General features: G+C 46.8%; 2 protein-coding genes across 4 annotated transcripts in view; one reads left to right on the top strand and one right to left on the bottom strand.

The window, feature by feature from the left end:
- LOC137470132 (serine protease 55-like) overlaps positions 1-25355 on the bottom strand; it is a 371058-nt gene that overhangs the window by 302755 nt on the left and 42948 nt on the right. The window lies entirely within an intron of this gene.
- Positions 21838-25355, top strand: part of KIF13B (kinesin family member 13B) — a 120144-nt gene continuing 116626 nt past the window's right edge. For all 3 annotated transcript variants that reach the window (XM_068183164.1, XM_068183165.1, XM_068183163.1), the window contains exon 1: positions 21838-21993. In XM_068183164.1, the coding sequence (XP_068039265.1) occupies positions 21939-21993 (55 nt within the window). In that variant the 5' untranslated portion in view covers positions 21838-21938. The remainder of the gene's footprint in view (positions 21994-25355) is intronic.

The following is a 25355-nucleotide window of genomic DNA, read 5'->3' as shown; positions in this document are numbered from 1 at the left end:
TTGTGCCGGTTTTATTTCTCGCTGCCCACGCCCACCCCTGACCGATTCGCTCGCCACTGCAGTGCTGGTTGGGCCGGAGATGCTCTGGCTCCAGCGGGGAGGTGGAATGGAAGATGTGGGAAATTCCTCTATTTCCCTCATTTCCAGATCTCTGTCGAGTGCCAACCCCACTCTTCACCCAGCCCCAAGCAGGATGATTGTCTCCATGTAGAAAGATCTTTTGCTTCGTATTCCCGCTGCATCCAGCTCCTTTTTTCCATTTATTTTTATGCCGTGTACCTCCATGAACCAAAAGCCAACACATCTCCTAGCAGCAGCAGTCAAAGTGGGCGTTTTATTGGGAAATCAAATCAGGTTTCGAGGGGAAAATCCTTTCTTAATGTCTCAGCTAAGCAACGAGCTCGATTAAATTGGTTATACTATAAAAAGGGCCGAGAGTCCCATCTCCTTTTTCCTCCCTGCTCTTCCTGGACAGCGCTGTCATCTCCGCACTCCACTCCACTGTCTCTAAAGCCCAAAAGAGCCTCAATGACACAGGACTCACATGTCATTCCCCGACATCCCCCCCCGCCCCGCCTCCCCCCAGCAACAGAGTCACAAATCATCTCAAACACTCTAAATTTAGCCCGGCAGCGCAACCACGAGCAGGGATTTCAGTGACATCACTACTGGAAATTAAGGGGTCAAACAGGGAGGCTGAGCGTGGCACCCTGAGGAGCGGGTACGACGCTTCACTGATCCTTCCACGCAACGAGGCCACCCTGTCTTGAGACATCTCAAAGCATTCCCTCAAAATACATTTCTCCCAAATGCCCAGAGTGGACCAGCCATTAGGTTAATTCCCTTCAGGAGCTGTGCTGAAAGGCCTCGATAGATCAGCACCGCGGAGATGCGCGGTGCGACCACGAGAACCCGAAGGAGCAAAGCCAGTGAGCTTTGCCCGGTGCAGAGGCTGGGAGAAAGGGGAGCCACATCTCACCCTGGAGCTGGAAGGTGGGTCCAGCACTCCCTGCGTGGCTGGGAATGCCAGGCCAATGTTCCCATGGCACTTGCACAGTTGTGTGTGCTCACGGTCCCTGGTGGTGCTGTGGTTAAGAGGCGGGGGTGCTGCTGTGGTATCCCAGTGCCTGGAGTGATTCCTGCCTGCTTTGCTCTGCAGAGCCAAAGAAATCACTGCACATGGGGAAAAGGGAGCCCCCGAGGTGGGAATGGGGCTGATCTGATGCACAAGGTCCCATATTCCAGAGGATGAAGAAAGAACAGAGATTCCCATGGCTGCACTGCAGTTGGAGGGGAGATCCAGGGCTCCTCAACAAGATTGGATGGATTCATAACCTCACACAGTCACAGGATGGTTTGGGCTGGAAAAGACCTGGAAGAGCATCTCATTCCAAACCCCTGCCATGGGCAGGGACACCTTCCACTATCCCAGGTGGCTTCAAGCCCTGTCCAGCCTGGCCTTGGACACTTCCAGGGGTCCAGGGCCAGCCACAGTTTCTCTGGGCAACCTGTGCCAGGGCCTCCCCACCCTCACAGGGAGGAATTCCCTCCCAATATCCCATCTATCCCTGCCCTCTGGCAGTGGGAAACCATTCCCTGTGTCCTGTCCCTCCATCCCTTTTCCCAAGTCCCCCACATGGAGCCCTTTATCCCCTGGAAGGGATTCTAAGGCCTTTCCAGAACCTTCATTTATCGAGACTGAACAATAAATTGCTGTTTGAGGGGCCATAACCAGAGAAGCTGAGATGATACTTTAGGTTACTCACAGCACCTACATCCTTTAGTGGCCAGCGACCCTTCACTTCTGCTGTGTTTTTTTGGCAGAAGAAAAAGGCTGGAAGATGCTGCCTCTGCCTTTTGAATTTCACACTCCCCTTGCCCCAGTGGTGAGCACTGAAAAATAAACCAACAAGCCAAGGGCTCCTGCAGCATCAATTCCTCCTACAGGCACAAAATACAACGTGGTGGGGAGGAGGGAAGAGGTTAGGGACTAAAATCTGATAGAAATCCCTTAGGCCACAGCAGCACAGGAGGATTTCTCTGCTGTTGATGCACATGGTGGCAATTCTATGAACATTCGCTTATTTTTATGGAGACTTTGCCTTTTCAGACCAAGTGCTTCCGTGTGGCACCAGCTGTAGGGATGAGCTAATGCAAGGCTCAGTCATTTCCCTGCTCACCCAGGCCTTCCTCCGCAGCCACAGCCGCTCCGAGAAGCTCTCATCCAAGGAGAGACAAAAGTGATGCGTGTGCATGTGTAATTTCCAGTGTCAATGTGTTCAGCGAGGAGTTGGAATCATAGAAGTTATTTCATTTATTACAATCATACATGAAGCCTCTTAGAGCTGCAGACTTGGAATAGGCAATTATGCCCATAGGTTAATAACACGCAGGGATTTGACTGACAACTGGAATTAGATTTAAACACGGCAGAGTGGCAGCTAAAGGCACTTTATTAAAACTGTGGCTGGGGATTTGTTCAAAATACCAGTTGCATACCTTTCCTAGTAAAGTATTTATAGGTAGCACCATATTGTGGCCCATTATATTGCATTTTCTTCTCCTTTCCCTCACCACTCTGCAGTACGTCAAGGAATTTCTCTGGTCAGATTTTCCTGGGGAGAGGGGAAATGCCCGGGGTTGGTTCACATGGAGTGATGTGATGGGAAGTGATTCACAGTGGGAAAAGGCCCTAGAGCAGTGATTAACTCTAGACCTAGGAGGGACCTGGATTTACCTCTCCATCCTCTCCTTATCACTCCCCAGTGCAGCATCCTCTTAACACTGCCCTCATTAGCACAGAGTTAACGATCCCAACAGCCCAGACAAAATCTGGGTCAGTGACTGATACAGCCAATAAAATAAATATTGTTTGATTCTGTTGATAGTGGGAGTTTTTCCTGCTACCAGGGGAGATCCTCCTTTTGAGATTAGTTTAGTGTGGGATGGATTACCTGCAACCAGGAGGGACTCCCTGCTCCTTGAAGGTTTGAATACCAAGGTAGAGAAATGTGTGACAGGAATGACAGGAGAAAACACTTGATCCTGCCTTGGGACAAGGGGCTGGGTTAGAGCCCAGTATTTCTCATCATTCTTGGAAAAAAACTTTTTTCAAGCAAAAAATTGCCTAAAAAGAATAGCTAAGGACCAGCTGGGGCTGGGGCAAGTGAGATCCAAAGGTCTTGTTCCACCCTAACATCAGTCTATCAGTCCAGCTAACCTGGAAATGACAATTAAAATCCCAAAGACTCTTTGTGTGCCACTTCCTTCACTGGCAGCCAATGGAAAAGAGAGGTGACACCTGAAATGCCCTTAAAAATAACTCCCAGTTCCCATCTCTTTCTTTCTTGCCTCATTTGTGTGGTGTGAAAAATCTCTATATCATAAGAGCTGCCTTGTGACCATCCATGGGCCAGGGGTTAAAATTCAGGAGCACTGTATGGGATTCAAGGATTTCACTTTAAAATTAGCAAGGCCAAAATCAGCAGAGAAGAAAGGGCAATATAGTGTCTGGGGAGGGAAAGCTGACAGTTTTTAACCCACTGAAGGATGGTACAAGTAGATCTCCAAGCTGGTGGCCGAATCCAGCAAGGTACAAGGAGAATTATACATGGATTTAACAGAGGGAAAACTTTCCAGCCAGCACATCACTGGCAAACCAGAGCGTATGCTCCAGACCCCCAGATTCCCATTCTTCTGCAACAAAACCTATCAGCTCAAAATCAGAGTTTAATCCAAAATACTTTCTTTAGTTTCAGGGAAAGGGAAGCTGGAGGTGCACTCCAGTGAAAAAGGAGCTTGAATCCACCATTCCATCATCATTCCATCATCATTCCCTGCCTGGCTCCAGCATATTCCAGACAAGGAGCCACCCTCTGGCTGAAGATGTCCCAAATCCTCGCAGGGGGCTGGACTAGGTGACCTTTAAAGGTCCCTTCCAACCTAAACCGATCTGTGATTCTATGGTCCATGGGGTCCCCAGTGGTCCCTGGTCCTCAGGATAAGGAATTGGGTCCAGCAAAGCTCTAACTCCAGATTTTGATCCTATAGACCTCTCCTGCCAACCTGGGGACCCAACCCCAAATTTCAAACCCTTTATTACCAAACAATTAAAATAAAACAAAGTCTGAGAGCACCAGCTATAAAAAGATCAGCCCAGTGCTCCTCGTGCATTAAATATGAAGGCTCAGATCCTTCCTGTGATGCCATGGCAGGGGAGCAGCTCCCTGGGCTGGGATTACCTGGTCCTGATGCCCTGACCTTTCCCCAAGGAGCAGCCTGTGGAGCAAGGTCAGCAGTAGCCGTGGCAGAGGTGGCACCAGTCCCACACACAAACACAATTCCCAGCAGCTTTTTCCAGGAGATTTCCTGAGTATCAATGGCAGCTTTGGAGGAGAAAGTGCCAGAAGGTGAAATAACCAGAGGTATGTGATGGGCACAGACTCAATCCCAGGGCAACCCCCTTTGTTAAAATTCCCAGGGGAGAAGAGACCTCCTTTTTTTTTTTTTTTTTTTTTTTTTTTTTTTTTTTTTTTTAATGTCCTGAAAGATTTATGAACCTTTTTGTCAGGTTCTCCCTCCTATCACTGATAAAATTCATCCTGGCACGACTTGAGTCCAGGATCAGCTTTTAAAGCATAGCAGGGAAAACCTCTGTGATTTAAAACAAACATCCAGTCCTTGGCTGCAGCCCAGCCCAAATTCAGGGAGTATCCTAGTGTTTCCAGGCTTGGAAGGGGGGTTCATGTGTGAAACCCACAAGGGATCAGCTCAAATGATCCAGCCAACCTTTGCCCTCTCACGTCAGTCCCTGCTGCATTGGGTGTAGGTGATTTGTCACCCTCTCACAGAGATTCTCGTGTCACCAGCTCATGTAATTTTACCATTTTATGAAGGTATAAATATCTGTAGGAATGCATATCCACGCAGATATATGTTGTTTTCCCTAAAGCCCCTGGCCCCAAAGGCAAAACTCAGTTCTTAAAAACCTCAGTGTCCAAAAGCTTTGAGGGATGAGCTGGGTATACTCGAGCAGCTTAAAAGAAAGAGCACTAAAAATACAATCAAGAAGTTGGAAGCAATTTTGTGATCCGGGGGTTTCTTGCTGGGTTTTCTGGGAGTTTGGGGTTGAAGATAATGGCAGTGGGAGTGGAGTGCAGCATGGTTTTATTTCAGGATCAATATCAGGGTGGAGCAAATGGTGTATTTATCTGCCAGGCTGAGAAGATCTAATTGTGCCTTGTTTTGCACTAATGCAGCTCTGTGGCACCACCAGACAGTCCCAGAGTACCCAAAATGTGCTTGTTTTCTGGTCCACCCCTGGTTTTTGTTGTGCATCCTGTCCATCCTGGTCTCACCCCAGCAGTTTTATGGGTTATTTCGAGGATGTGCAGATCTCTGCTACATCCCTCCTTTATACCTCAGGGTAAATAAGGGACCAACATATTCTTGTAGGAGTTCCCACTAGGAAATAAGGTTTTTATGGATGATTTTATTTGGGGGGAGATTTCAAGGACATACCCAGAGATATCCAGGAGCAGTAATTGCACAAGGAGATGAGATTCCCAGGGAGGCCCAGCCCAGCCCTGTGGACATGAAACCACAATTGTCATCTGTGATGAACAACAGAGAGGGGAACATACAGGAAACAGCAATTAAACCATTAAAGTCTTGGGCAGCTTCCCAGTGACCAGCAGCCTTTAGATATATAAATATCTCACATGGCATAAAAGGAGCTGTTCTCTACCCATTATGTCCCCAGTGACCTTCAAGAGGGACAAGGGGGTTGGGATTGTCACGTTGAACTGGCATCTTCTGCTCCATCTGAGCAGTGACACATCCCTTTGGACAGGGATCTCCTCCTCCCCTATAGCACTGCTTGGAAATCCCAGCCTAAAGTTGAAATCCAGTTGAGATCCCAGTTTAAATTATCCTAATTACTGCCCAGATCTGCTTCCTATAAATCCCTGGCTGTGATGTAGGGAAATAACTGAGCTGGAAGGTGGCAAATGTGCTGCTGATGCCACATTTCAGTGTTAAAATAGAGGTTTCCATATTCAATGTGAATATTTTGTGCTCATGTTTTGTATCACACCCCAAACACCCTGAGGGATCAGCCCCAGACCAGAGGGAGTTTCTGGGCTCCAAATCCTCGTGCCTCCAGTTTACTTTAATAGTCAAGCTGAGCGAAACCAAAATGTGTCAATGAGTGCTGAAAATTTTGGTCAGTAATTAACAAATGGTTGTCCTTTAATCAGCCAAAGGAACAGTCCTGAGACTGAGATTGGAAGATTGGAACCAAGATAACCCAGGGAAGATCCATGATCATAAAAGACAGTGACAACCTGAGTTTTCATCAGTCAGAAATCATTCCTGGCATGTGCTGCTTGTTGGGAGAAGCGTTTTGGGGATGGATATCAAGACTGATTGCTCCATTCAGTCTGGATGGGTTTTGTTAACACCATCAACAGCAGATTTAGTGATGTTTACATTGAAATAATCACCCTGGGTTTCCAAAGCCATTCCTGCTTTCATAGGCCTGGATCTGTGGCTCTCGGATGAGCAGTGCCTCGCACACCTCTGGATATTCCCCCTGGGGAGGCTCAGATGTGCTGCTCTGGTGGTCCCCAAGCAGGAGGAAATGCTCCCCTGCACCCCAATCTTCCCAACACCTGCACAACATCCTCCAGCTGGCCAGAAACCCCCACTGCTGGTGCCAGGTTTGGTGGTTCAACCCCAGGAAGGGCTGCAGGGTCATTCCTGCAGGCTGAGCTCCACGGGGATGGAGGAGTGGAGATGTTGGGAGTCCTGCAGCACTTTTCCCTTCCCACCAGGCGTGGAGGCTTCCCCTGCAATTCCTGCTGGAGTGATGCTGCAGCAGAGAGCGTCTGCAGGATGATGAAATGCAGAGGGGCCGTAATGAGATTTCAAATAAAGCCAGCTTTTCCCCTGGCATGTCTGGTCTGGATAAATCCAAACTGTTGGCAAGGCAAAACCGCCGGGCAGGAGAAGCGCCCTTGACCTGACACGGCTCTTCCCATTCCCACCCCTCCCTGCGGATCGGGACAGCAAATGCGGCATGGCAAACAGCTCATCCCGACGGAGGAGCAGCAGGAATCGCAACAGAGCGGCCGAAGCCCACCCGGCACAGCCGGGGCACGGCACAAGCTGGGGGGGATGTGCTGTGGGTGCTGATCCCCATCCCGCAGGAACCACCGGCCTCCGACACTGGACCTGATTTTGGCACCGCTGGCCATTGCTGAGCGTGCGGCGCATCCCTCGACATTCCAGCATTCCAGAGCGGCAGCCGCTAGAGGGGGGCTCAGCGCCGGGAGAGGGACTCGGAAAATCCCTGCAGCCTTCGGGGAGGAGAAGCAACTCGAAACTGCGCGGAGGAAGGCGGGAGGCTTGGGGAAGGATGGATGCAAGCGATGCACGAAGGAAACCACACCAAAAATACCTGTACGGCTCCCCAAAGTGCTGGCTCCGAGCAATCCATCCGCTTGTTAAATATTCCTGAAAATCTTTGTGGAAAGCAATGCCCTTCCAACATCACTGAGGGGCTGCAGGGCTGGAAGGAGGCAGTACAAGGAAAAAAATCTCCACAATATTTTCCAGTTGGAGAAACACAACTACAATTTCCTACTTTTAAAGAAAAGCTGCCATAAATATCCGTGACTTCATCCCTGTAGCCAAAGCTTTTTACTTTTTATGGGAAAACAAGCCTTGGGAATGAAGAGTTGTCAGGTGAGCCACATGTTTAGGATGCTAAAGCTGCACAGATGTTGGATGGACATATCCAACACCTCGGTCACTCCTGAGGTCTCTCTGCCCCTGGAGGGTTTTTTGGGAGCCAGGCAAAGTCCTCCCCTGTCCAGCTCTCACTCTGTCCCTGCCTGACCTTTCCCATCACTTCCCATGGCTTATAAGGAAAATGGGGACAAACTTTTTATTAGGGGTTGTTGCTACAGGACAAAGGGTGATGGTTTTAAAGTAAAAACCAGGTGATTTAGACCAGATATAAGGAAGATTTTTTTATTATTATTATGAGGGTTGTGAGGCACTGATAGAGGTTTCCCAGAGAGGCAGTAGATCCCATCCCCATAAACATTTCAAGGCCAGGTCGCATGGGAATTCAAGCAAACGGATCTACTTGAAGATGTCCCTGTCCACTGCTGGGGACTGGACTGGATGATCTTTAAAGGCTCCTTCCAAACTAAACTATTCCACAGCTCTGTGATCACACACGTGGGGGCCAGGGCTGGACCTACAAATGTCCCATTTTGCTCCTGCTGATGGAAATCCTCTCCATCCTAAATGCCTCCCTGTGAGCCAAAGCAGAGGTTCTTCCTGGAAAGGCCAGCTCCATCCGTCTCCCAGCTGTTTACTGCTGCAAAGCTGAGGTTGCTGTTGGCTGGGAGGGGAAGGGTGGGGTTTTCCCAGGTGGAATCATTGTTGCAGGACAAAATGGCCACGCCACAGTGTCCTGATGCTGGTGGTGCTGCTGGTTGCTGCATGGATGGATGGAGGCTGCTTAGCAACTCCTCAGCACTGGAGAGGGAGCACAGGAGCAGGAGAATGGAAGGGCCACTGCTGCTGATGTCTGTGGGGCCACGGATGGAATTCCCCCAGAGCATCTGAGACCTCGCTCCCAAAAGGTTCCCAGCACTGATGATGGGCTCACAGAGCCATCAAAACTGGAAAAGCCCTTCAAGATCATCAGGTCAAATTATTCCCCCAGCACTGCCCTGTTCACCACTGAACCACATCCCCAAGTGCCACATCCACACCACTGGAACACTTCCAGGGATGTTGTTCCCACCACAGCAGTCCAACTGGTCCCAAGCACACCGGCTCTGGGACCCATATGTCATGAGGGTGTAATCCAAGGTCAGCCACAACATTAGGTCCTGGGACATCCTAGGGAAATGCAGCCCCTGCTGGAGAGTCATGGTTGGGAAGGACAGCTGCCAGCTCCAGTGCAGAGAAGCCTGGATAAATTAGCTTATTTGGAGAGGGAATCTTCAAAAATCACTCCTAGTCTGTACAGCTTCACTAGGCCAGACTACAGTTTTGCCAATAGAAATCTGAATTTCCTAAAGTTATGCCTATAGAGCTCTGCTGCTGTAACCTACAGGGACACAGGCAGGGAAAACTTTCCATACAGCCTGAACAATTTAAAATAGGAATGTCTCCATGCCCAGGGAAGTGCTCAGCCATGGATGTTGCCTGCTCCTCCAAGGCCTCCCCAGCTGGGTTTTTCCAGTTTTGCTTGAGCACTGAAAATCCTCCTTCCTTTTCCCCCCATGTAGAAGGTGTCTCTCTCTTTCCCAACCCACTGGAGTTTGTATATGGGAATCACATTTCCAGGCTGGGAAGCAGGATCAGATCCATGCACCTTGTTCTCTGCTGTTCCCTGTCTCCACTCTTTGAGACAGAATTCTGGGCTGGATGGACTCCAGCCCCCTCCAGGATATCCATTCTTGTTATATAAAGAATTCCTCACTGGATGAGGAGCAACTTCCCTAAGGGTACTGCCCTTTTTATGTCTATTTTAACACCACATCTACATTATTCTGAGCTGCAAAGGCTTTAAACTATGCAGTCCCCTCAGAGTAAACATTTTAATTTTATGTGAATCCCTAGCATTTGTGTTTCTAATCCAGAATTAGCATCATAAGCAAATGGATTTATGCCCCTTCAGACTACAGATTTCTTAAAATATATTTAGCTATGCACACAAACCTTTCCTCTTCTGTTTTTTTCTGTTACAGTTTTTCTCTTGAAGAGCACAGGAATACCCTTCTCTCCATCTCTTCCCTTCCCAGTGTTTTGCAGATTCCCTGACAATCATTTGATACCCTGCTCTCCTGACTGCTGTCATCAAACGTTTTCTGTCCCTCACCCTCCTGCCACCAAATTATTTTGGCAATTGGTGGCAATTTATTTCTAAGATAATAATTTATTTGTATTAAAATATCCATGAAGACACAGTTGTTTGGAGTACAGCTGCAGAAACTGTACAATTTAAAATAATTCAATATTATGTGATTTAAGTATCACACCACCTCTACTGCCTTGTGCCTCTGTTCAGGGATGGGGTTTGGGTGGGAATGATTTTAAGCTGCCGGATAATGTCCCTGTGCATTTCAGTTGTTCTGTTAAACAATGATTCTTATGGGAAAATTTGTTTTCCTTTCTATCCACCACAGGAATACTTTTTTTTTCAGGACTGTTTAGTGGAGCTCCTCTCTACTAAAGTTTTCTGTCCTAAATTTGTATTTGGGGCATTTTTTTTTTATTTTCAAAATTTTGTCCTTCCTTTGCTATTTCTATAATTCCATGTAGGGTTGCACTCCGTTTGTATTTTTGTATTTTCCATCTCTCCGAATTCCTGCTTCCTGAACATCATCTCCATCAGTGCAATGGACAGATTTTCATCCTTTGAACAGAAACACCATTTCCTGAGACGATTTCTAGTTTACCTTTTTGAGTTTAACTTTACATCAGGCTCAAAACCACCAACACTGGGAAGGATTTCTCCCCATGTAGGCTGAAACCTTCCCCTGTTTAATGGGATGTTTTCTTGGCCAAGCTTCCACTGCAGTTTCAAGTAAAAGTTAATATATGCCTCAGCTTAAGAATTAAATTCCTATTCTTGGGCTGATTATATTAGGTATTCTCCAAATTCTCATTCTAGTTTTTAAGGTGTCTCCTACCAGACTTTAGCTGAGGTTTTCAGCTCCAATTCCTGCTACAGCCTCAGATTCCTTTAGCCCTCCAAACCTGCACATTATTTTCCCAGTCTCTAATTTCTTTTTGGGAACCAAATTTCTGACACAGAGCCAGCATGTGGGTAGTGCTATTAATTCCTTCTCTCAGGAAGAATTTCTTGTCAGGAAAAATTTCTTTGCAGGAACAATATCTCCGTGGAAAGGGTGCTCAGGCATTGGAACTGCCCAGGGAGGTTTGGAGTCCAAGGAAGGACTGGATGTGGCACTCAGAGCTCTGGGCTGGTGGCAAGGTGGGGATCAGTCACAGCTTGATGGTCTTGAAGGTATTTTCCAACCAAAATGACTCTGGAATTCTGTAAAGAATTTCAGAGTTGGTGCTAAAACCACGAATCAAAAGAACCTCCTTGCTTTCAAACTCCTCAGGAAGAGCAATCAAACCTTTTACTGGAGAAAAATAACAATAAACCCATCCCAGGGGGATGAACTGTGGGGGTTCTCAGAGCTCAAATGAACTCAGGGGTTTCCCTGGATGCACAGGCATGGATCAAAATGTTGGTTATAGGCTGGAGAAGGCTCTGTGACAAACGACATGCCTGGAAGCTTCTGTGCTGAGTAAAGATTTGAAGGGGGTTTGGGCAGGGATGAAAAAGCCTCCCCAGTGCTTTTATTCAGCTGCTCATCCAGAGAGGAGTTCCCAACAAAAGCCCAGAGCAGGTTTAATGGTTTAACATTCCCGTGAATCCTTGGGAAGCATCTGACACATTGCTTCTGTACAAATAACCACAGCAGCACTCTACAGATGACTTATTTGGTTTCCCAGTGGGTGTGTAAGTAAATTAGCAAAAAATAAATGTCACGCTGCAATGACTTACTCTGTTTCTAAAGGCTCTGTTTTACCTCTGTATTTTTGTTTGTTTAACAAGTCCTTAATTAAATTCTGTTTTCTGGCATTCAAGCTGATGTGATGACACAAGATAAAGTTGTTTAGAATTCAAATCTTCCTCGATTTCTCATTGTGGCAAAGGAAGAGATAAGAGCAGTCAGGCCCTGCCTTCCCCTGGTTGTGTGTGGCTGTAACTCCAGCCAAGAGGAGCTCTCAGTGTTCCAAAATCCCTCCTGCTCTCATGGGTTTGTCGCTGCTTTGAAAGGATCACACACAAAAAATAATGTGTGGGCTCCCCCTTCTGCCTGAGAACATCAGTGTCTGGAAAAGAATCGGGATGATGGAAAGGTTTGTGTGGGAAGGGACATTAAATCTCATCTCAGTCCAACCCTGACACCTTCCACCATCCCAGGCTGACCCAAGCCTTGTCCCGCCCGGCCTTGGACACTTCCAGGGATCCAGGGGCAGCCACAGCTTCTCTGGGCACCTTGTGCCAGGGCCTCCCCACCCTGTTGGAGAACAATTCCTTCCCAAAATCCCATCAAGCCCTGCCCTCTGACAGCAGGAGGCCATAAAGGAGGGCCAGGATGAGTTCCTGAAGCACCAGGTTCCTGTGAAATACACCAGGCAGGGCACTGAGCATCTCTGAGCAGCTGGAACAACCTGTTCCCAGAGCCACACGTCTCCCTGATAACCAGCCTGGGGCTGGCAGGGCAGGAGAAAAGCAGCTCCACTGATTCCTGGGATGGTTGGAGAGACAGAAACAAGGATCATTCCAGACCTGCAACCTAAAACATGGAAAAGGTTGTTTGGAGTGGGAGTCATTTCCCTTTACCAAACTATAAGTTAGGCCCTCTAAGCCTCCCTGTTCCCCAGAGAGAGATCAGCAAAAAGATGATTTATCCCATGTATCTTTGACACTTATTCTAGAAAAGCAAAATTGTCTTACGGGTTCTTTTTTCCTTCTCTTTCCCACTGCAAAGACAGGGGAGGTTACTGATCTCATGGAACCATAGAATCTTTAAGGCTGAAAAATATCATCAATGAGGCCCAGCACCATGGGCACCTCTAAGCCACATCCTCAAGGGCCACATCCACACATTTTTGGAACACTCCCAGGGAAGGTGACTCCACCACTGCCCTGGGCAGCCTTTTCCAGTGCTTTGCAACCCTTTCCGTGATTGGATCCTGCATTTTTAGGAGCTGAAGTAGGACAGAAAGGTGTCTTTCTGTTCCTATCTAAGCCTTCAGCAAGTTTCAGAGCATCTCTGTAGAAAATTCGGAGTGGGAAGCAAACAGTCTCATCTATCTAAAATGCAGTTTAGAACATGAAAACAGAATGATCTGAAGGCTGGGATTAAAACCAAAACTGACTCAAAGTGGAGATAAAGCACCAGCAGCTCTGGTTATGGAAAGAATTGAAGATTTAGGGAAAGAATTAGTGTGTAAATTCATCATTTCTATAGAGCAGAGGGCTCGGAGACTTCAGTGGTCCATCCTTTCTCTGGGATACACCATTAAATACAAATTCTGATTTGGGATAAATCTGGGCATGCCCTGGCCAGTCTCAAATCCACCACTCCAGTATTTCTGGTTCTGCTGTGAATCAGTGCTCTCCTTCTGCAGGGTGATTTGTTTAGCTAATTCAAGTGAATATTCCACTTGTAGGTGCCTATTTTAACCCAGGCACTGCCCCAAGGGATATGCACAGCATCACCCATGAACTAAGATGAGTTTTGGGCTGGAATAGTAAGGGATGGCCCCTTCCTACACAGCAGAGGTGTCAAAATATGGCCAAGAAAGGGATGTGTAAAACTGGAAATAAAAGATGTCCGGTGCAAGTCAAGGGAAAAAGTTCCCACTAACTCTTGGTGAGCATCACAGCTTTCCCTCTTTTTTTTTTCATGCTGGTAATTCATTAATTGATCACAGATTAGCAGTGACTTAGCACAGAGCACATTCAGTGAAATCTTTAATGCCACACGAGATCCCTGGGATAACTGCAGGCTGTGAAGGTTGGCTGCATCTGGCAAAGCCATGAGTGCCTCATTCCCACAGGAGTCCCCAAACACAACATCTGCATCAGCCCTTGGACTTGTTAGCTTGGCTAAGTCTTCCTGATGCTTCACATTTTGATGCTTTTATTTGGCTTTTCGTTATTTTCACTTCACAAGGGAGAGGAAGAAACAGAGAAACTCAGAATGCTGAGGTTCTGTGTTGAGGCTGAGCGGGGATTTCTGAGCTAAAAATTCTGAAAACTCCCGTTTTGCTGCATCTTCACCAGTGCCAGTGCTTCATGAAGGGAAAAGGGAGATGAATGTGGAGAAGAGAATGGAAAAGAAGGAAAAGGCAAAGGGCAGCCTGGCACAGAAGGGCCTGGAGGACATTTTCTTTCTGGAGCTACTTTCTCCAGATGCAGTTTGTTGACCCAATATTTGCTGAATGCTGAGAGCTATGTTGAAACTGTGAAGCTGTTTGACAATGGAAGAAGGTGGTTTGGATGTTTGATGTTTCCCAAAGGTTTTGGATGTTTCCCAAAGAAGGGAACACAGCTGGGGAAGGGGCTGGAGAACCAGGAGCAGCTGAGGGAGCTGGGAAAGGGGCTCAGCCTGGAGAAAAGAAGGCTCAGGGGAGACCTTGTGGCTCTGCACAACTCCCTGACAGGAGGGGACAGCGGGGGGGATCGGGCTCTGCTCCCGGGGAACAGGGACAGGATGAGAGGAAACGGCCTCAGGCTGTGCCAGGGGAAGTTTAGGTTGGATATTGGGAACAATTTCTTCCTGGCACAACTGCCCAGGGCAGTGGTGGAGTCCCCATCCCTGGTGGGGTTTAAGGCTATGTGGATGTGGCACTTGGGGACACGCAATGCTCATAATCACGTGGTTCTTTGCCAATTTAAAAACACAAAAAACTTAGTGGCACAAAAATGATGCTCCTTTCTACTACATTCAAGAGAGAATTTCATTATTTTCACTCAGATGTTCCCACATATTGAGAGACAATATTTCTTCATTTTCTTAATTTTGCAGCCAGCCATGAGTGAGAGATCAGAGCACCAAGACCTCTCTCTCTCTCCAGCAACCCTCCCCTGCTCCATGTTTTCAGGTAGAAACAGCATCACCCAGCTCCTAAATCCAGCAGCAGAGAAGTGGGAGCAGAGCCAGCATCAAGATCCAAATATCAGAGCTGGGCTTTATCTTCCCAGTAAGCCAAACTGGAATGCTCAGACCTCAACCTGAGCTGCCTCTCTTTGCACGTTGAGATAGGGATGGGTGCCTTAAGGAACATGGAATATCACGGCTCTCCCACACAGAAACATCACAGGAACTCGGATTTAGGAGCCAAACACTGTTTTGTTCCATGGGCACATTTCCAGGGGATCCTGTGACACCAACTCTGAGCAAGGCTCTGCCAACTCTTGACATTTATTAAAGCCACAGTTCAGTGAGTGATGTAATTACCTGGACATTTCCATTTTCATGTTTAGTAATTCCAAATGAAAGGCCAAATAAAGCCCATTTTTCATGAAAGATTACTAATTTATCTCTTTTTTTAGCATCCTCCTTGTGGTATTTAACCATTCACAATGCAATTCAATAACCACTTAGTGAAGGTATTCAGGTTACATCCACAGTAGTAGTAGAAAAATGCTGTTTCATTCCTTTTGTCCCATAATTTTTAGTGTGTAATAAACAACCTCTAGCAGCCACAAAGCAAAAAAGAACTCCCAGGTATCCCCTTCTCTCTAATAACTGAGCTAATCTTGTTATTTTAGATGAAACATGGTTAAAATAAATCCCATCTCATGTCTTAATGACCACAAGCGCGGACAAAACTTGGGAAGGGCTGTGGCAGGATCAGTGGAAATCCTCTGCCCAAATTCAGGATGCCAGGGCCCCATCTGTGCCTCCCTGCTTGGCTGCAGAGTTTTGGGAGCCACAGGAGGGGTGCCAGCATCCCTTTGCTCTCCTGGTTCCTCCCAAAGGAGCTGGTCCCAGGGAATCCAGATCCCAGTGGAACCCAGATCCCAGGGAATCTGTGCCAGCAGGTGATGGATGGCACAGGAGGTAGAAGTAAATCCCTGTGCCAGTTCTTCCTTTAAAATCAGCAGGAAAAAAAAAAAAAAAAAAAAAAAAAAAAAAAAAAAAAAAAAAAAAAAAGAGCACTAAACAAAGAGAGGAAAAGGGAACATTGCAATCAGAGCTGGTTTTATTTTGCTCCACAGCCACCGGGTGTCACTCTTGCCTGTGGAGTCAGAAAGGAATTTTTGGTGGCTGATAAAATCCTTTTTCATCAATAAAATCCTGCGGCTCCCACTGGTGACAGCATCACCCTCACTTATCACAATTTCACGGTTCCAAAATTGAATTACCAACTCATTAGATCTGGGGAGATCTGGAGCTGGCACTTTGGTCTGCAATGCTATTTGCAAAACACATTAAATCATTTTTATCATTATTTGTGTAAATGCAGCTGGAAAATTTAGATCTGGGTTTAGATCACGTGTCTGAGGGAAAGTGATGAGGAGAGAAAGTGGGGATGGGTGAAAAAGCCCAAAAATGTGGCTTTTGCAAGTGTCTCCTCTGCAGCAAGAAGATGATTGAGCAGATGAAGCTGTAACACATTCCAGCCTTTGAAGTCAAGGCAGTTCAGGTCTGTGCCTCAGAATCAGAGGAGATAAAGGCTGCAAACATTACACAACTCCCTAAATATGCATTCTTCAGCGTATTGGTGACTGCCTTGTGTTGGGGGGAGTTTGCCTTTCTGTGATAACAAACTTGTCTTGCAACAGCTAAACCTGGTCTCCTGCTAAATTTTGTATTTTTTGAGCTCTCTGGAGATTCTCCATTTCCTCCTAGGACAGAAAATCTATTTTATTCTCACACAGGTGAAATCCAATGTGGAATCTTTGTCTGAGGAAGGAACCACTCCAATAAAATGCAACATGACAGATAAAACCAGTTGCCTTGGCATAGGCTGGATCAGCAAACTGAGCAGCTGATAAGGAAAACAAAAATTTTTAGTCAACAAGGGGAGAAAATTCTCATTAGGGGCCTCATTCTACCAGGACATAAATTGCTGATATTACCTCACCCTGTGTTGCTGCCAGAGGTAAAAATTGTGTTTAAATTCCACTATTAAAGCACAGCTCTAAGGAATTCCCCTTCCATAACCAGGGCATGGATGGGATTTAGGGAGATATGAAAGCCTGGGATTCCCTCTGGGTAACATAAGAATAAGCATCATATCCTATAATGCCATAAAATTTATAGCCAAGACTTTGAACTTTGGAATGACTTTTAAAAAGTGGGAGATGTCTATAAAAAGTTTGTTTGGGGCTTTACTCTGCTTTATTTTGCTGCAAGAAGATGTCAAGGATTTGTTTATTTATCTGGGGATTCTTTTCACAGTGAGGGCAGGAGGTCACACACAAATACCTTTAAAAATCCATCTCAGGATCAGTGTAATTCAGAGTTATTAATGGCCTTGGAAACTATCAATCCTTCAAATGTATAAAGTTCCAATTAAAATAATAAAGCACAGAAAGTGCTTTGCAAAAATTGGGGTGAATCTCCTGAACCTGTACATTTGCACAATGTGTTGCGTGAGAAACTTCAGCAATTCCTCTGGAAACAAATAAATTTTTATAATAAGCAGAATTTTGACAAAATTGATTTGGAAAAAATCCATTTGTATTATCCAGATTTTTTTTACCTGTTCTTAATATCAGTTTTCCTTGGCACTTTCTTTCTCTATTAAAGTAGAAATAAATTCATAACATGTTTTCTGTTTCTTCTCATGTCTCCAAATTTTTACTTCCTTTATACATTCATATCTTCAGGCTGAAAAGCAAGATAAACCAGAAGACTAAATCAGATGAAACACTATTACCCCAGGGACTGGACAAAACAAAAATCTATGAAAAATATACAATCGCAACATATTTTATTTTTTAAATCCTTCACCACCTATTTTGTGCTGAGGATCTGATCAATGCAGGTGCTGAAGAGCTGCTGGATGCCCTGGATGCATCTCAGGACTGTCCCAGAGGTGCTGAACTTTTTGCAAAAGTGGTGAGGGCTTCAAAGTTTGACTAAGCCCTGGTAAGATCCCCTGGTTTGGTTTTCCAACTCCTGAATGATTTATGGGCACAAAGAAGGTCTAAAGAAAATCCGTAATTGATGCCTCTCTTTCCGAACAAATGGAAAAGTGGATATAAAAGGCCCTTGATTTGTTGCTTGTTGTGGTTTGGATGAACGGACATCCAAAGGACTGTCATGGTTTCTGGCTTGCCCGGAGATAAAATTCTTTCTAGATGACCTGAGAGCTGAAACATTCGTACCTTCATCAAGATAAAAGCAGAAACTTCTTCCCTGGCAGGCTGGTGATAACACACGCCCCGGGCAGGACACCTGTAACCACGTATTTCCAAACAAAAGTAATCAAATTTAGTTGCTTTAAAAAAAAAAATATTAAGAACCTGTTTTTTCTCGTCCACATCCCTGTTTCCCTGTTCAAGCCCTGCCGCTACCAGGTGGGCACAGCAATAACTGTGGCTCCTCAACCTGATGAAAACAGTGTCGCACGCAGAAACTCGATAAAATGAATGGGAGGGACAAGTAGTGCTTCCCCCTCCCCCCCTTCCAAGGATGTTTTGTTAATTAAATTAGCATTTAAATAGCCAGAGCTAATCTGGGAAGTCAGCCCCTCATTACAGTAACTAGGAAGGGGGAAAAGAGCTGCAGACAATTCCCTACAAGATGGGGTTAAGGTGGCGTTTCACAAACTATTTGCCCGGCCTGTCCCTCCCAAGTGAAAGCTGCCACCCCCCCTCTTTCCTCCCAGCATAATTAGCATCTTCCAGAGCTGTGAATGGAAACAATATCCTCCCTCCAAGCTGTGCCCCTCCAGGGAGATGCTTCCCACAGATTGTGGAACCCTGAGCCAGGGAAAGGGCTTGTCGAGGAATTCACAGTGGGGTAATTACACTGAGGTAGAGCTTGTTGCCAGTGCAAGAGGAGCTGCATCGCTGTAATTCAGCGCAGGAAGCAGGCGGGAGCATAAAGGGAGTGTCCAGAGGCAGGACTTGTAGAGAGCCATGAGAATTTATTGCTCCCGCGCATCTTCCCAGAGCGCCGATCAACAGCATCAAAATTGAGAAGGGTCTCTGGGCTCTAAGGATGTCTCTGCCTTGGAAGAACTTCGCAGGAAGTAGCAATGGTTATATGTAAATATGGTTTCTCCTTGGCTATTAGAAGTGAAGGAAGGTTTAAAAAGTGATTTTTCAGATTTTAAAACGAATTCTTAATTCCGAGTAGAAAACTGGAGCAAAGCTTGCAAGAACTGTGTGATTGCACTTAAAACGCACCAGGCACCTCTTTGGAACAAATTAAAAAGTGGTGTGTGATCCTTCCCCTATAAGATTTGCTGTTTAATTTTACCAAAACCAGTGGTGACTGACACAAGAGAGGAGATGCAGGAGGAAGGGCTGGCTTTGGGTGGCACCTGCCATCCCCAGCAGTGTGCACATCTGGCCATGGGCTTCATCCCATGCCTCTAAATCAAATTCCACGTGACTCAGCCCGAGGTAAAAACCACCCACCCTCCACTCGTGGTGCTCAGCTGAAAAGTGAGGATGACATTTATCTCCACGGCCAAAGCACTCGGTTTCAGAAAACCTTGGTGCAGTTTTGTCGAGGCCCCAGCTGGAAAATACCACAAGAAGTTCAAAGCCGGGTTTCATCCTGTAACTGGATCCTCAAGTTCACAAGTGCAAGGACCAACTGTGCAGGCTCAGAGTGGGATGTCCCCTCTCCTAGGGAGCTGCGGGGCTGCAGAAACGATGCTTTCCCCTGCTGCAGATAAAAACTCAATTTGTGCTTCAAGCTTTCACAATTTCACTTGCTCTGACCTGTTATTTAATATTTTTTTGTAGCTTCAAGACATCTTCCCAGCCCTCATGCTTGCTTGGGATGCTCGTAGGAACATGGGCATTAATCCCAGTGTGACTTAAATGCCAACTTAATATTCAATTTCTCTCTGCTTTGACAAGATATTCTTCAGGTCAGACAGGCACGAAATGATAAATATTGAGTGCAGTTCTTCAGGGCAAAAAGTGCCACGTGCCAAAATCTTATCTCGAACCCACTTGGACATGTGTTATTTATTTATTTCTGTCACAAAACCTCGTTCAGTGTTGGAAAGCCAAAATATTACAACTGTGAATTTGGGGGGGGGGGGGTCTGTCCTTGCTGAAATCTGCCCTTTCAAAGCAACATCCTTGTTTTGAACTAAAATAGCAAGGGTTTTCTTTCAACCATGACCATTTAAATGAGATTTGGGTTTTTTTTTTTGCATCTTTGCGTTTTGGGTTCGTTCTCGGTCTTTGCAATAGGTGGCTGTGGTTGAGCAGTTGAGGGGTCTAGTGAGGATAAATTGTGATATTGTTCAGGCTGTGTCTGGTTATTCCTGCTGAGGTTTTTACTGAGCTGCATTCGCTGACACTGGACCCACCTGGGGTTGCTCTGTGAAACCAGGTCCAGACAGGACCTGACCCATGGTCCTTACCTTGAGTTGTGGCTCATGATGGTTCTCTGGGGTCTTTGGCACAGGAAAGATGTGGAGCTGTTGGAGTAAAAACAGAGGAGGCCACAGAGATGCTCCAAGGGCTGGAGCCCCTCTGCTCTGGAGCCAGGCTGGAGGGGTTCACCTGTAGAAGAGAAGGATCCAGGGAGAGCTCAGAGCCCCTTCTGGGCCTAAAGGGGCTCCAGGAGAGCTGGAGAGGGACTTGGGACAAGGGATGGAGGGACAGGATACAGGGAGTGGCTTCCCACTGCCAGAGGTCAGGGAGAGATGGGATATTGGGAAGGAATTCCTGTCTGTGAGGGTGGGGAGGCCCTGGCACAGGTTACCCAGGGAAGCTGTGGCTGCCCCTGGATCCCTGGAAGTGTCCAAGGCCAGGTTGGGGCCTGGGGCAACCTGGGATAGTGGAAGGGGTCGCTTTGGACCGACTTGAGCTTTTAATGTCCCCTCCAACCCAAACCATTCTGTGATTCTGTGATCTTAATCCATTGTGACTTATAAAGTGATTTCTGATGGACAGAAACCCCATGGAACACAGAGGAAATTCCAAGGTGAGGTGTGTAAGTTCCAGAGGCAATGCTGTTTGCTCAACATGAAATACCTCAGTATTTCCCCAGAAGGAGGGAACTGAGATGTGATGGGCTTCCCTTGCAGCCACCCTGGGTAGAGTGGCAGGGCCTGGGGTGACCCTGAGCTTCCTGCACTCCATAAATACCATTTTGGCTGGGATTCCCTGATGAATCCCTCTATTCTGAAGGACTCCACATCCAAACATTCAATGCCTGGGTCCCTCACTTCAGTATGGACATTGAGGGGCTGGAGCATGTCCAGGGAATGGAATGGAGCTGGGGAAGAGGCTGGAGCACCAGAAGTGGCTGAGAGAGCTGGGAAAGGGGCTCAGCCTGGAGAAAAGGAGGCTCAGGGGGGATCTTGTGGCTCTGCACAACTCCCTGACAGGAGGGGACAGCCAGGGGGATCGGGTTCTGCTCCCAGGGAACAGGGACAGGATGAGAGGGAACGGCCTCAAACTGTGCCAGGTTGGTCATTAGGTTGGTCATTAGGGAGAATTTATTCGCAGAAAATCTGGTGCCCAGGAAGATCCACCTGAACATGAGGAAGAGCTTCTTTCCTGTGCAGTGACCGAACACTGGAACAGGTTGACCAGAAAGGGTGTGGAGTTTCCCTCACTGGAGATGTTCCAGGACTGTGTGGATGCAATCCTGTGCCCTGTGCTCTGGGTTGACCCTGCTTGAGCAGAGGGGTTGGACCAGATGACCCGCTATGGTCACTTTTAGATTGACCAGTTTTGTGATTCTGTGCTTAGACTTCGGAAGGGGCTGCCCAGGGGAGATTTTGGAGTCCCCATCCCTGGAGGTGTCCAAGGAACACTTGGACATAGCACTCAGTGCTCTGGTCTGGTGACAAGGCAGTGATGGATCACAGGTTGAACTGGATGAGCGCAGAGGTCTTTCCCACATTAATTAATTCCATGATTCAGCCAGCCTGCTTCCTCACCAAGCTGGAGGCGGGAGAAAAACTACATCTCCCAGCGCGCAACGCGGCGGCCCGCCGGGAGCTGAGGAGGCGTGACGCTGCGCGATGCTCGCTGGGAGTTGTAGTCCGGCCGGCATTGGCCCGGCGCGGCGCCTCCCTCCCCGGCGCTCCTCCCCGCTCCGGCTCTCCCTCGGCAGACGGAAGCCGGGCAGGGACGGGGGAGTCGCGAAGGCTGGAGCGGCAGGATGGGGGACTCCAAAGTGAAGGTGGCGGTGCGTGTCCGCCCCATGAACCGGCGAGGTGAGACTCCCCCATCTTCCTCAGCATCCCCTTCCCCTGTCCTTCCCGGGAGCGGCGCGGGCCGGGGGTGCCGGTCCTTGGGGACAGGTGTCGGTCGGGACAGGTGTGCCCCAGTGCGGGTGAATCGGTGCGTGTCCGTGTGTGCTTAATTATTTATCAGGAATAAACACAGCCCGGGTAGGCACAGGCGGGTGTGCGGCCGCAGCCGCGCTGTGCTCGCCCCCCTCTCCCGATATCCCTTTTCCCAAACCTGCCTGGGTTTATGGCTTTATTTTGCCTCGTCCGCTCCCCCGGGGAACAGCCCTCTCCACACCTCTTGCACCTGCTTTACAGCCGGTTCCTGCTGGGACAGCCCTTCCTTCTTCCTGCTTTGCGGATTTGGGGGAAAATGCCTCTTTTTCTGCATTTCGCCCTGTGCTCAATGCACCCCGCTGCTCTCCAGCCCTCGGTGCTTGAGTGGGACGCTGTTAACCAGAGGACAGCGACACAAGGACGAAAAACAAGCAAGGGAATACAGAAGAGGAAGCGAGAATTGACAAGAGAATTTTTTGTTGTTGTTTTTGGGTTGTTGTTGGCTTTTTTTTCCTCCTCAACGAAACTTGCCTAAGGGTTATGTTAATCAGACCGTGGTCTGGGCAGCTGTTTAAATGTTTATTACTTGTCTTAATTAGAAAAACTTGCTCTGGATGATGAGGAAGCAAGTATAAAAAGGCAGCTTCAGCCAAGGAATGGGAAGGTGAAGAAGGCAGAAATCCAAGAAAGTGTAGGATGGCTTTTTTTTAATCCCACATTCTCACAGGAGTATGCCAATATTTCCTTTTGGGGAAAGGGAATCCAGTGAAGTCAGTTTAGTAGCTGAAGCAAAAAAAGGAGGGAGAGGGGAAGCCCTTTATTGCCTACATCATCTGACATATAATATCTTTTTATTTCCTTTCTATGATAAAGGGTTAAAGTATTAAATACAATGATTCTATGCCTGTAAAACAGCAGCAGGGGAATGTTCACTCAGTTCAGAGGAGCTCCTGAGTCCGACTTCCAGCACAAGAGATGGAATTGATGTCTTTACAGTCTGGTGGTTTAGGGAAACCGAGGCTGTTTTGATCAAAAGCTGCATTTTGTTAAACTTTAGGTGCCAGCTCTCGAAACAGAGCAGAATCCATCCTTACAGAGAATTGGTTGGAGGAGATGGAATGGCCGTGTGGAGGAGTTGGTGGGAGCTGGGAGAGGAGCTGGAAGGTGGTGCCCGGTGTCGGTGACAGATTTGGGATCTTGCTCATGTCCCTTTCCTGACATAGGTCATTTCCTTGGCTGTGCCCCAGGCGTCTCCTGACTGCTTGGTGTTCCTCACCCCCGGGGTTAGACAATAATTCAGGCTGGAAGGGACCTCTGGAGCACGTCGGATGAGATGAGCTTGCACAGGGCCTCGATCAGTGAAGTTCGGAATCTCCAGGGGTGACTAATGCACCTCTCCCTCCCACATGCATCCTTAGTCTGTTCAGCCCTGAGTTTGTCCACATGTCCCTTTCCAGCCAGGAACTGCGGGGAAGCAGTGGAGGAAGTAAAGGAATCTAGAGGAAATCTAGATTGTATCTTAGTACTCTCTTTCATGGAATATCCTGAGTTGGAAGGGATCCACAAGTCCAACTTCTGTTTGTCTTTTATTCTGTATAAACTTAAAAATCTTATGGAGAAGATGACTCCTGTCAGGAACCTGGTCCAGGAGTGAGGGACATTTGAGTATCAGTCCTTGATGCTCGTCAGAGAGAAGGGGGGCCTGAACCCCCAACTCTTGGCAGTGTGCTGCTATTAAACATCCTGTTATTTGTGAGCGATGCCTAAATACAATTAAGTCTAGCCTAGAAGATCCATGTAACTTTCTCCCTCAAACAAAATGTCCTGGAAATGTTTTTTTCCCAGCAGATTATTTGTCACAGTTCAGATGTTTTGATTGGGTCTAAACAACTGATACCTCCCTATGGTATTTCTGATGCACCTTGAATTTATAGAAACAGACAGTGGTACCAAGGCTACAGATTTTCTTACCTATTTAATGTTAAATTTAAGCATTTTTGCAACTGATTTTCTGAAGAGTCATCCATTTGCAAGACTTCTGTGGCCTTGCTTTTTTTTAATTAAGTTTTGAGGCAAGAGACAGCTTTCCTGGAAGCTCTTCCATACACATTTTGTTCTGAGCACTATTTGTATGGAGTTCTGGGACTTTGGATGTGAAGCAAGTATTTGTTTTCTCCAAGATCACGAGTAATGTTCTTTCCTTCCCTCTGCACCGAAGGGCTTAACATTGCAAACCTGTTAGATGGCTGAGACTGTGGAAAGTTAAGCTTTGAAATATTCTCGGTGTTTACTTGTGGTGGTGGTGGTTGTCTTTGGTGTTTGAGTTATGAATTTCTTAAGGCAAGGCTTTATTAGATTAATAAAAGTGGTGTGCTTAACTGTTAGGAGTTTTTACAGCTCATAAAAGTATAATGGGTTCCTTGCCTGCATGTGGAAGGGATTTGTGTATCAAATAATTGGTTATTTATAGCACTCACATTTCAGGGTGTTTGGATTGAGGGTCTTGCTTCATTCTCCTGCAGAGTGGTAATCCATAAACTCAGTTTATAGCACTAATTTTTAGTGAGAGGAAGCATTTCTAATTGTACTTGGGTTTGGGGTTTTTATGTATCCAGGCTACTTTATTTTGGATCTCGCTTCAAATTAGACCTCAATCCTCCCAAGCCCGTGTGGAAGCTTTGCTTTTATAAAAATGCTGCTGTGTCCACATGTTTGCAGTGCCACGTCTGAAGCTGGAGGCTCTCCTGGGTGGCAACTGAGGCGTCTTTTTTTACATCCTTTCTGCTTTGCAAACTGGGATCTCGATTAACAGGCTTTTATGAATTAAATAATTCAGTACTGCTTTGTTAGATAAGGCTCCTGGTCTTTTATTTTCTTGGCTCTGTAATTCACTAAAGTATTTCCTAGTGCGCTGCGTTACTCAAATGGGGGTTTGATAACAATCAGGAAGTTCTTCTGCTGTTTTATTTAAGATTTGCAGTGGATTTCCTTTTATAAGTGCCGTGTTTGACTTCTCTTAGCAGATATTCATCATATTTCAGGTAAATGCAAATCTCAAGCCATACCATGAAGCAAAGCCAATGACAGCTGAAGGCTTTTTAATTAAGAATTTTCTGCCTGAATGCTTTGTTTTCAGGTGATGTTTGGGTACAGGCAGTACATAAGTATATTAAGTCACTGTGTTTCCTTGTGCTTTTGAATCAGTTCAGTGTCATGTTAATTAATGCTGATAAAAGTTGTTCGATTTTAAAAGAACGTGACTTGTGCTCAAGGATGTTGCTGATGACACT

The sequence above is a fragment of the Anomalospiza imberbis genome, chromosome 3, assembly GCF_031753505.1.
Source record: "Anomalospiza imberbis isolate Cuckoo-Finch-1a 21T00152 chromosome 3, ASM3175350v1, whole genome shotgun sequence".
Taxonomy (NCBI): domain Eukaryota; kingdom Metazoa; phylum Chordata; class Aves; order Passeriformes; family Viduidae; genus Anomalospiza; species Anomalospiza imberbis.
This window is presented reverse-complemented; position numbering and strand designations above follow the sequence as displayed.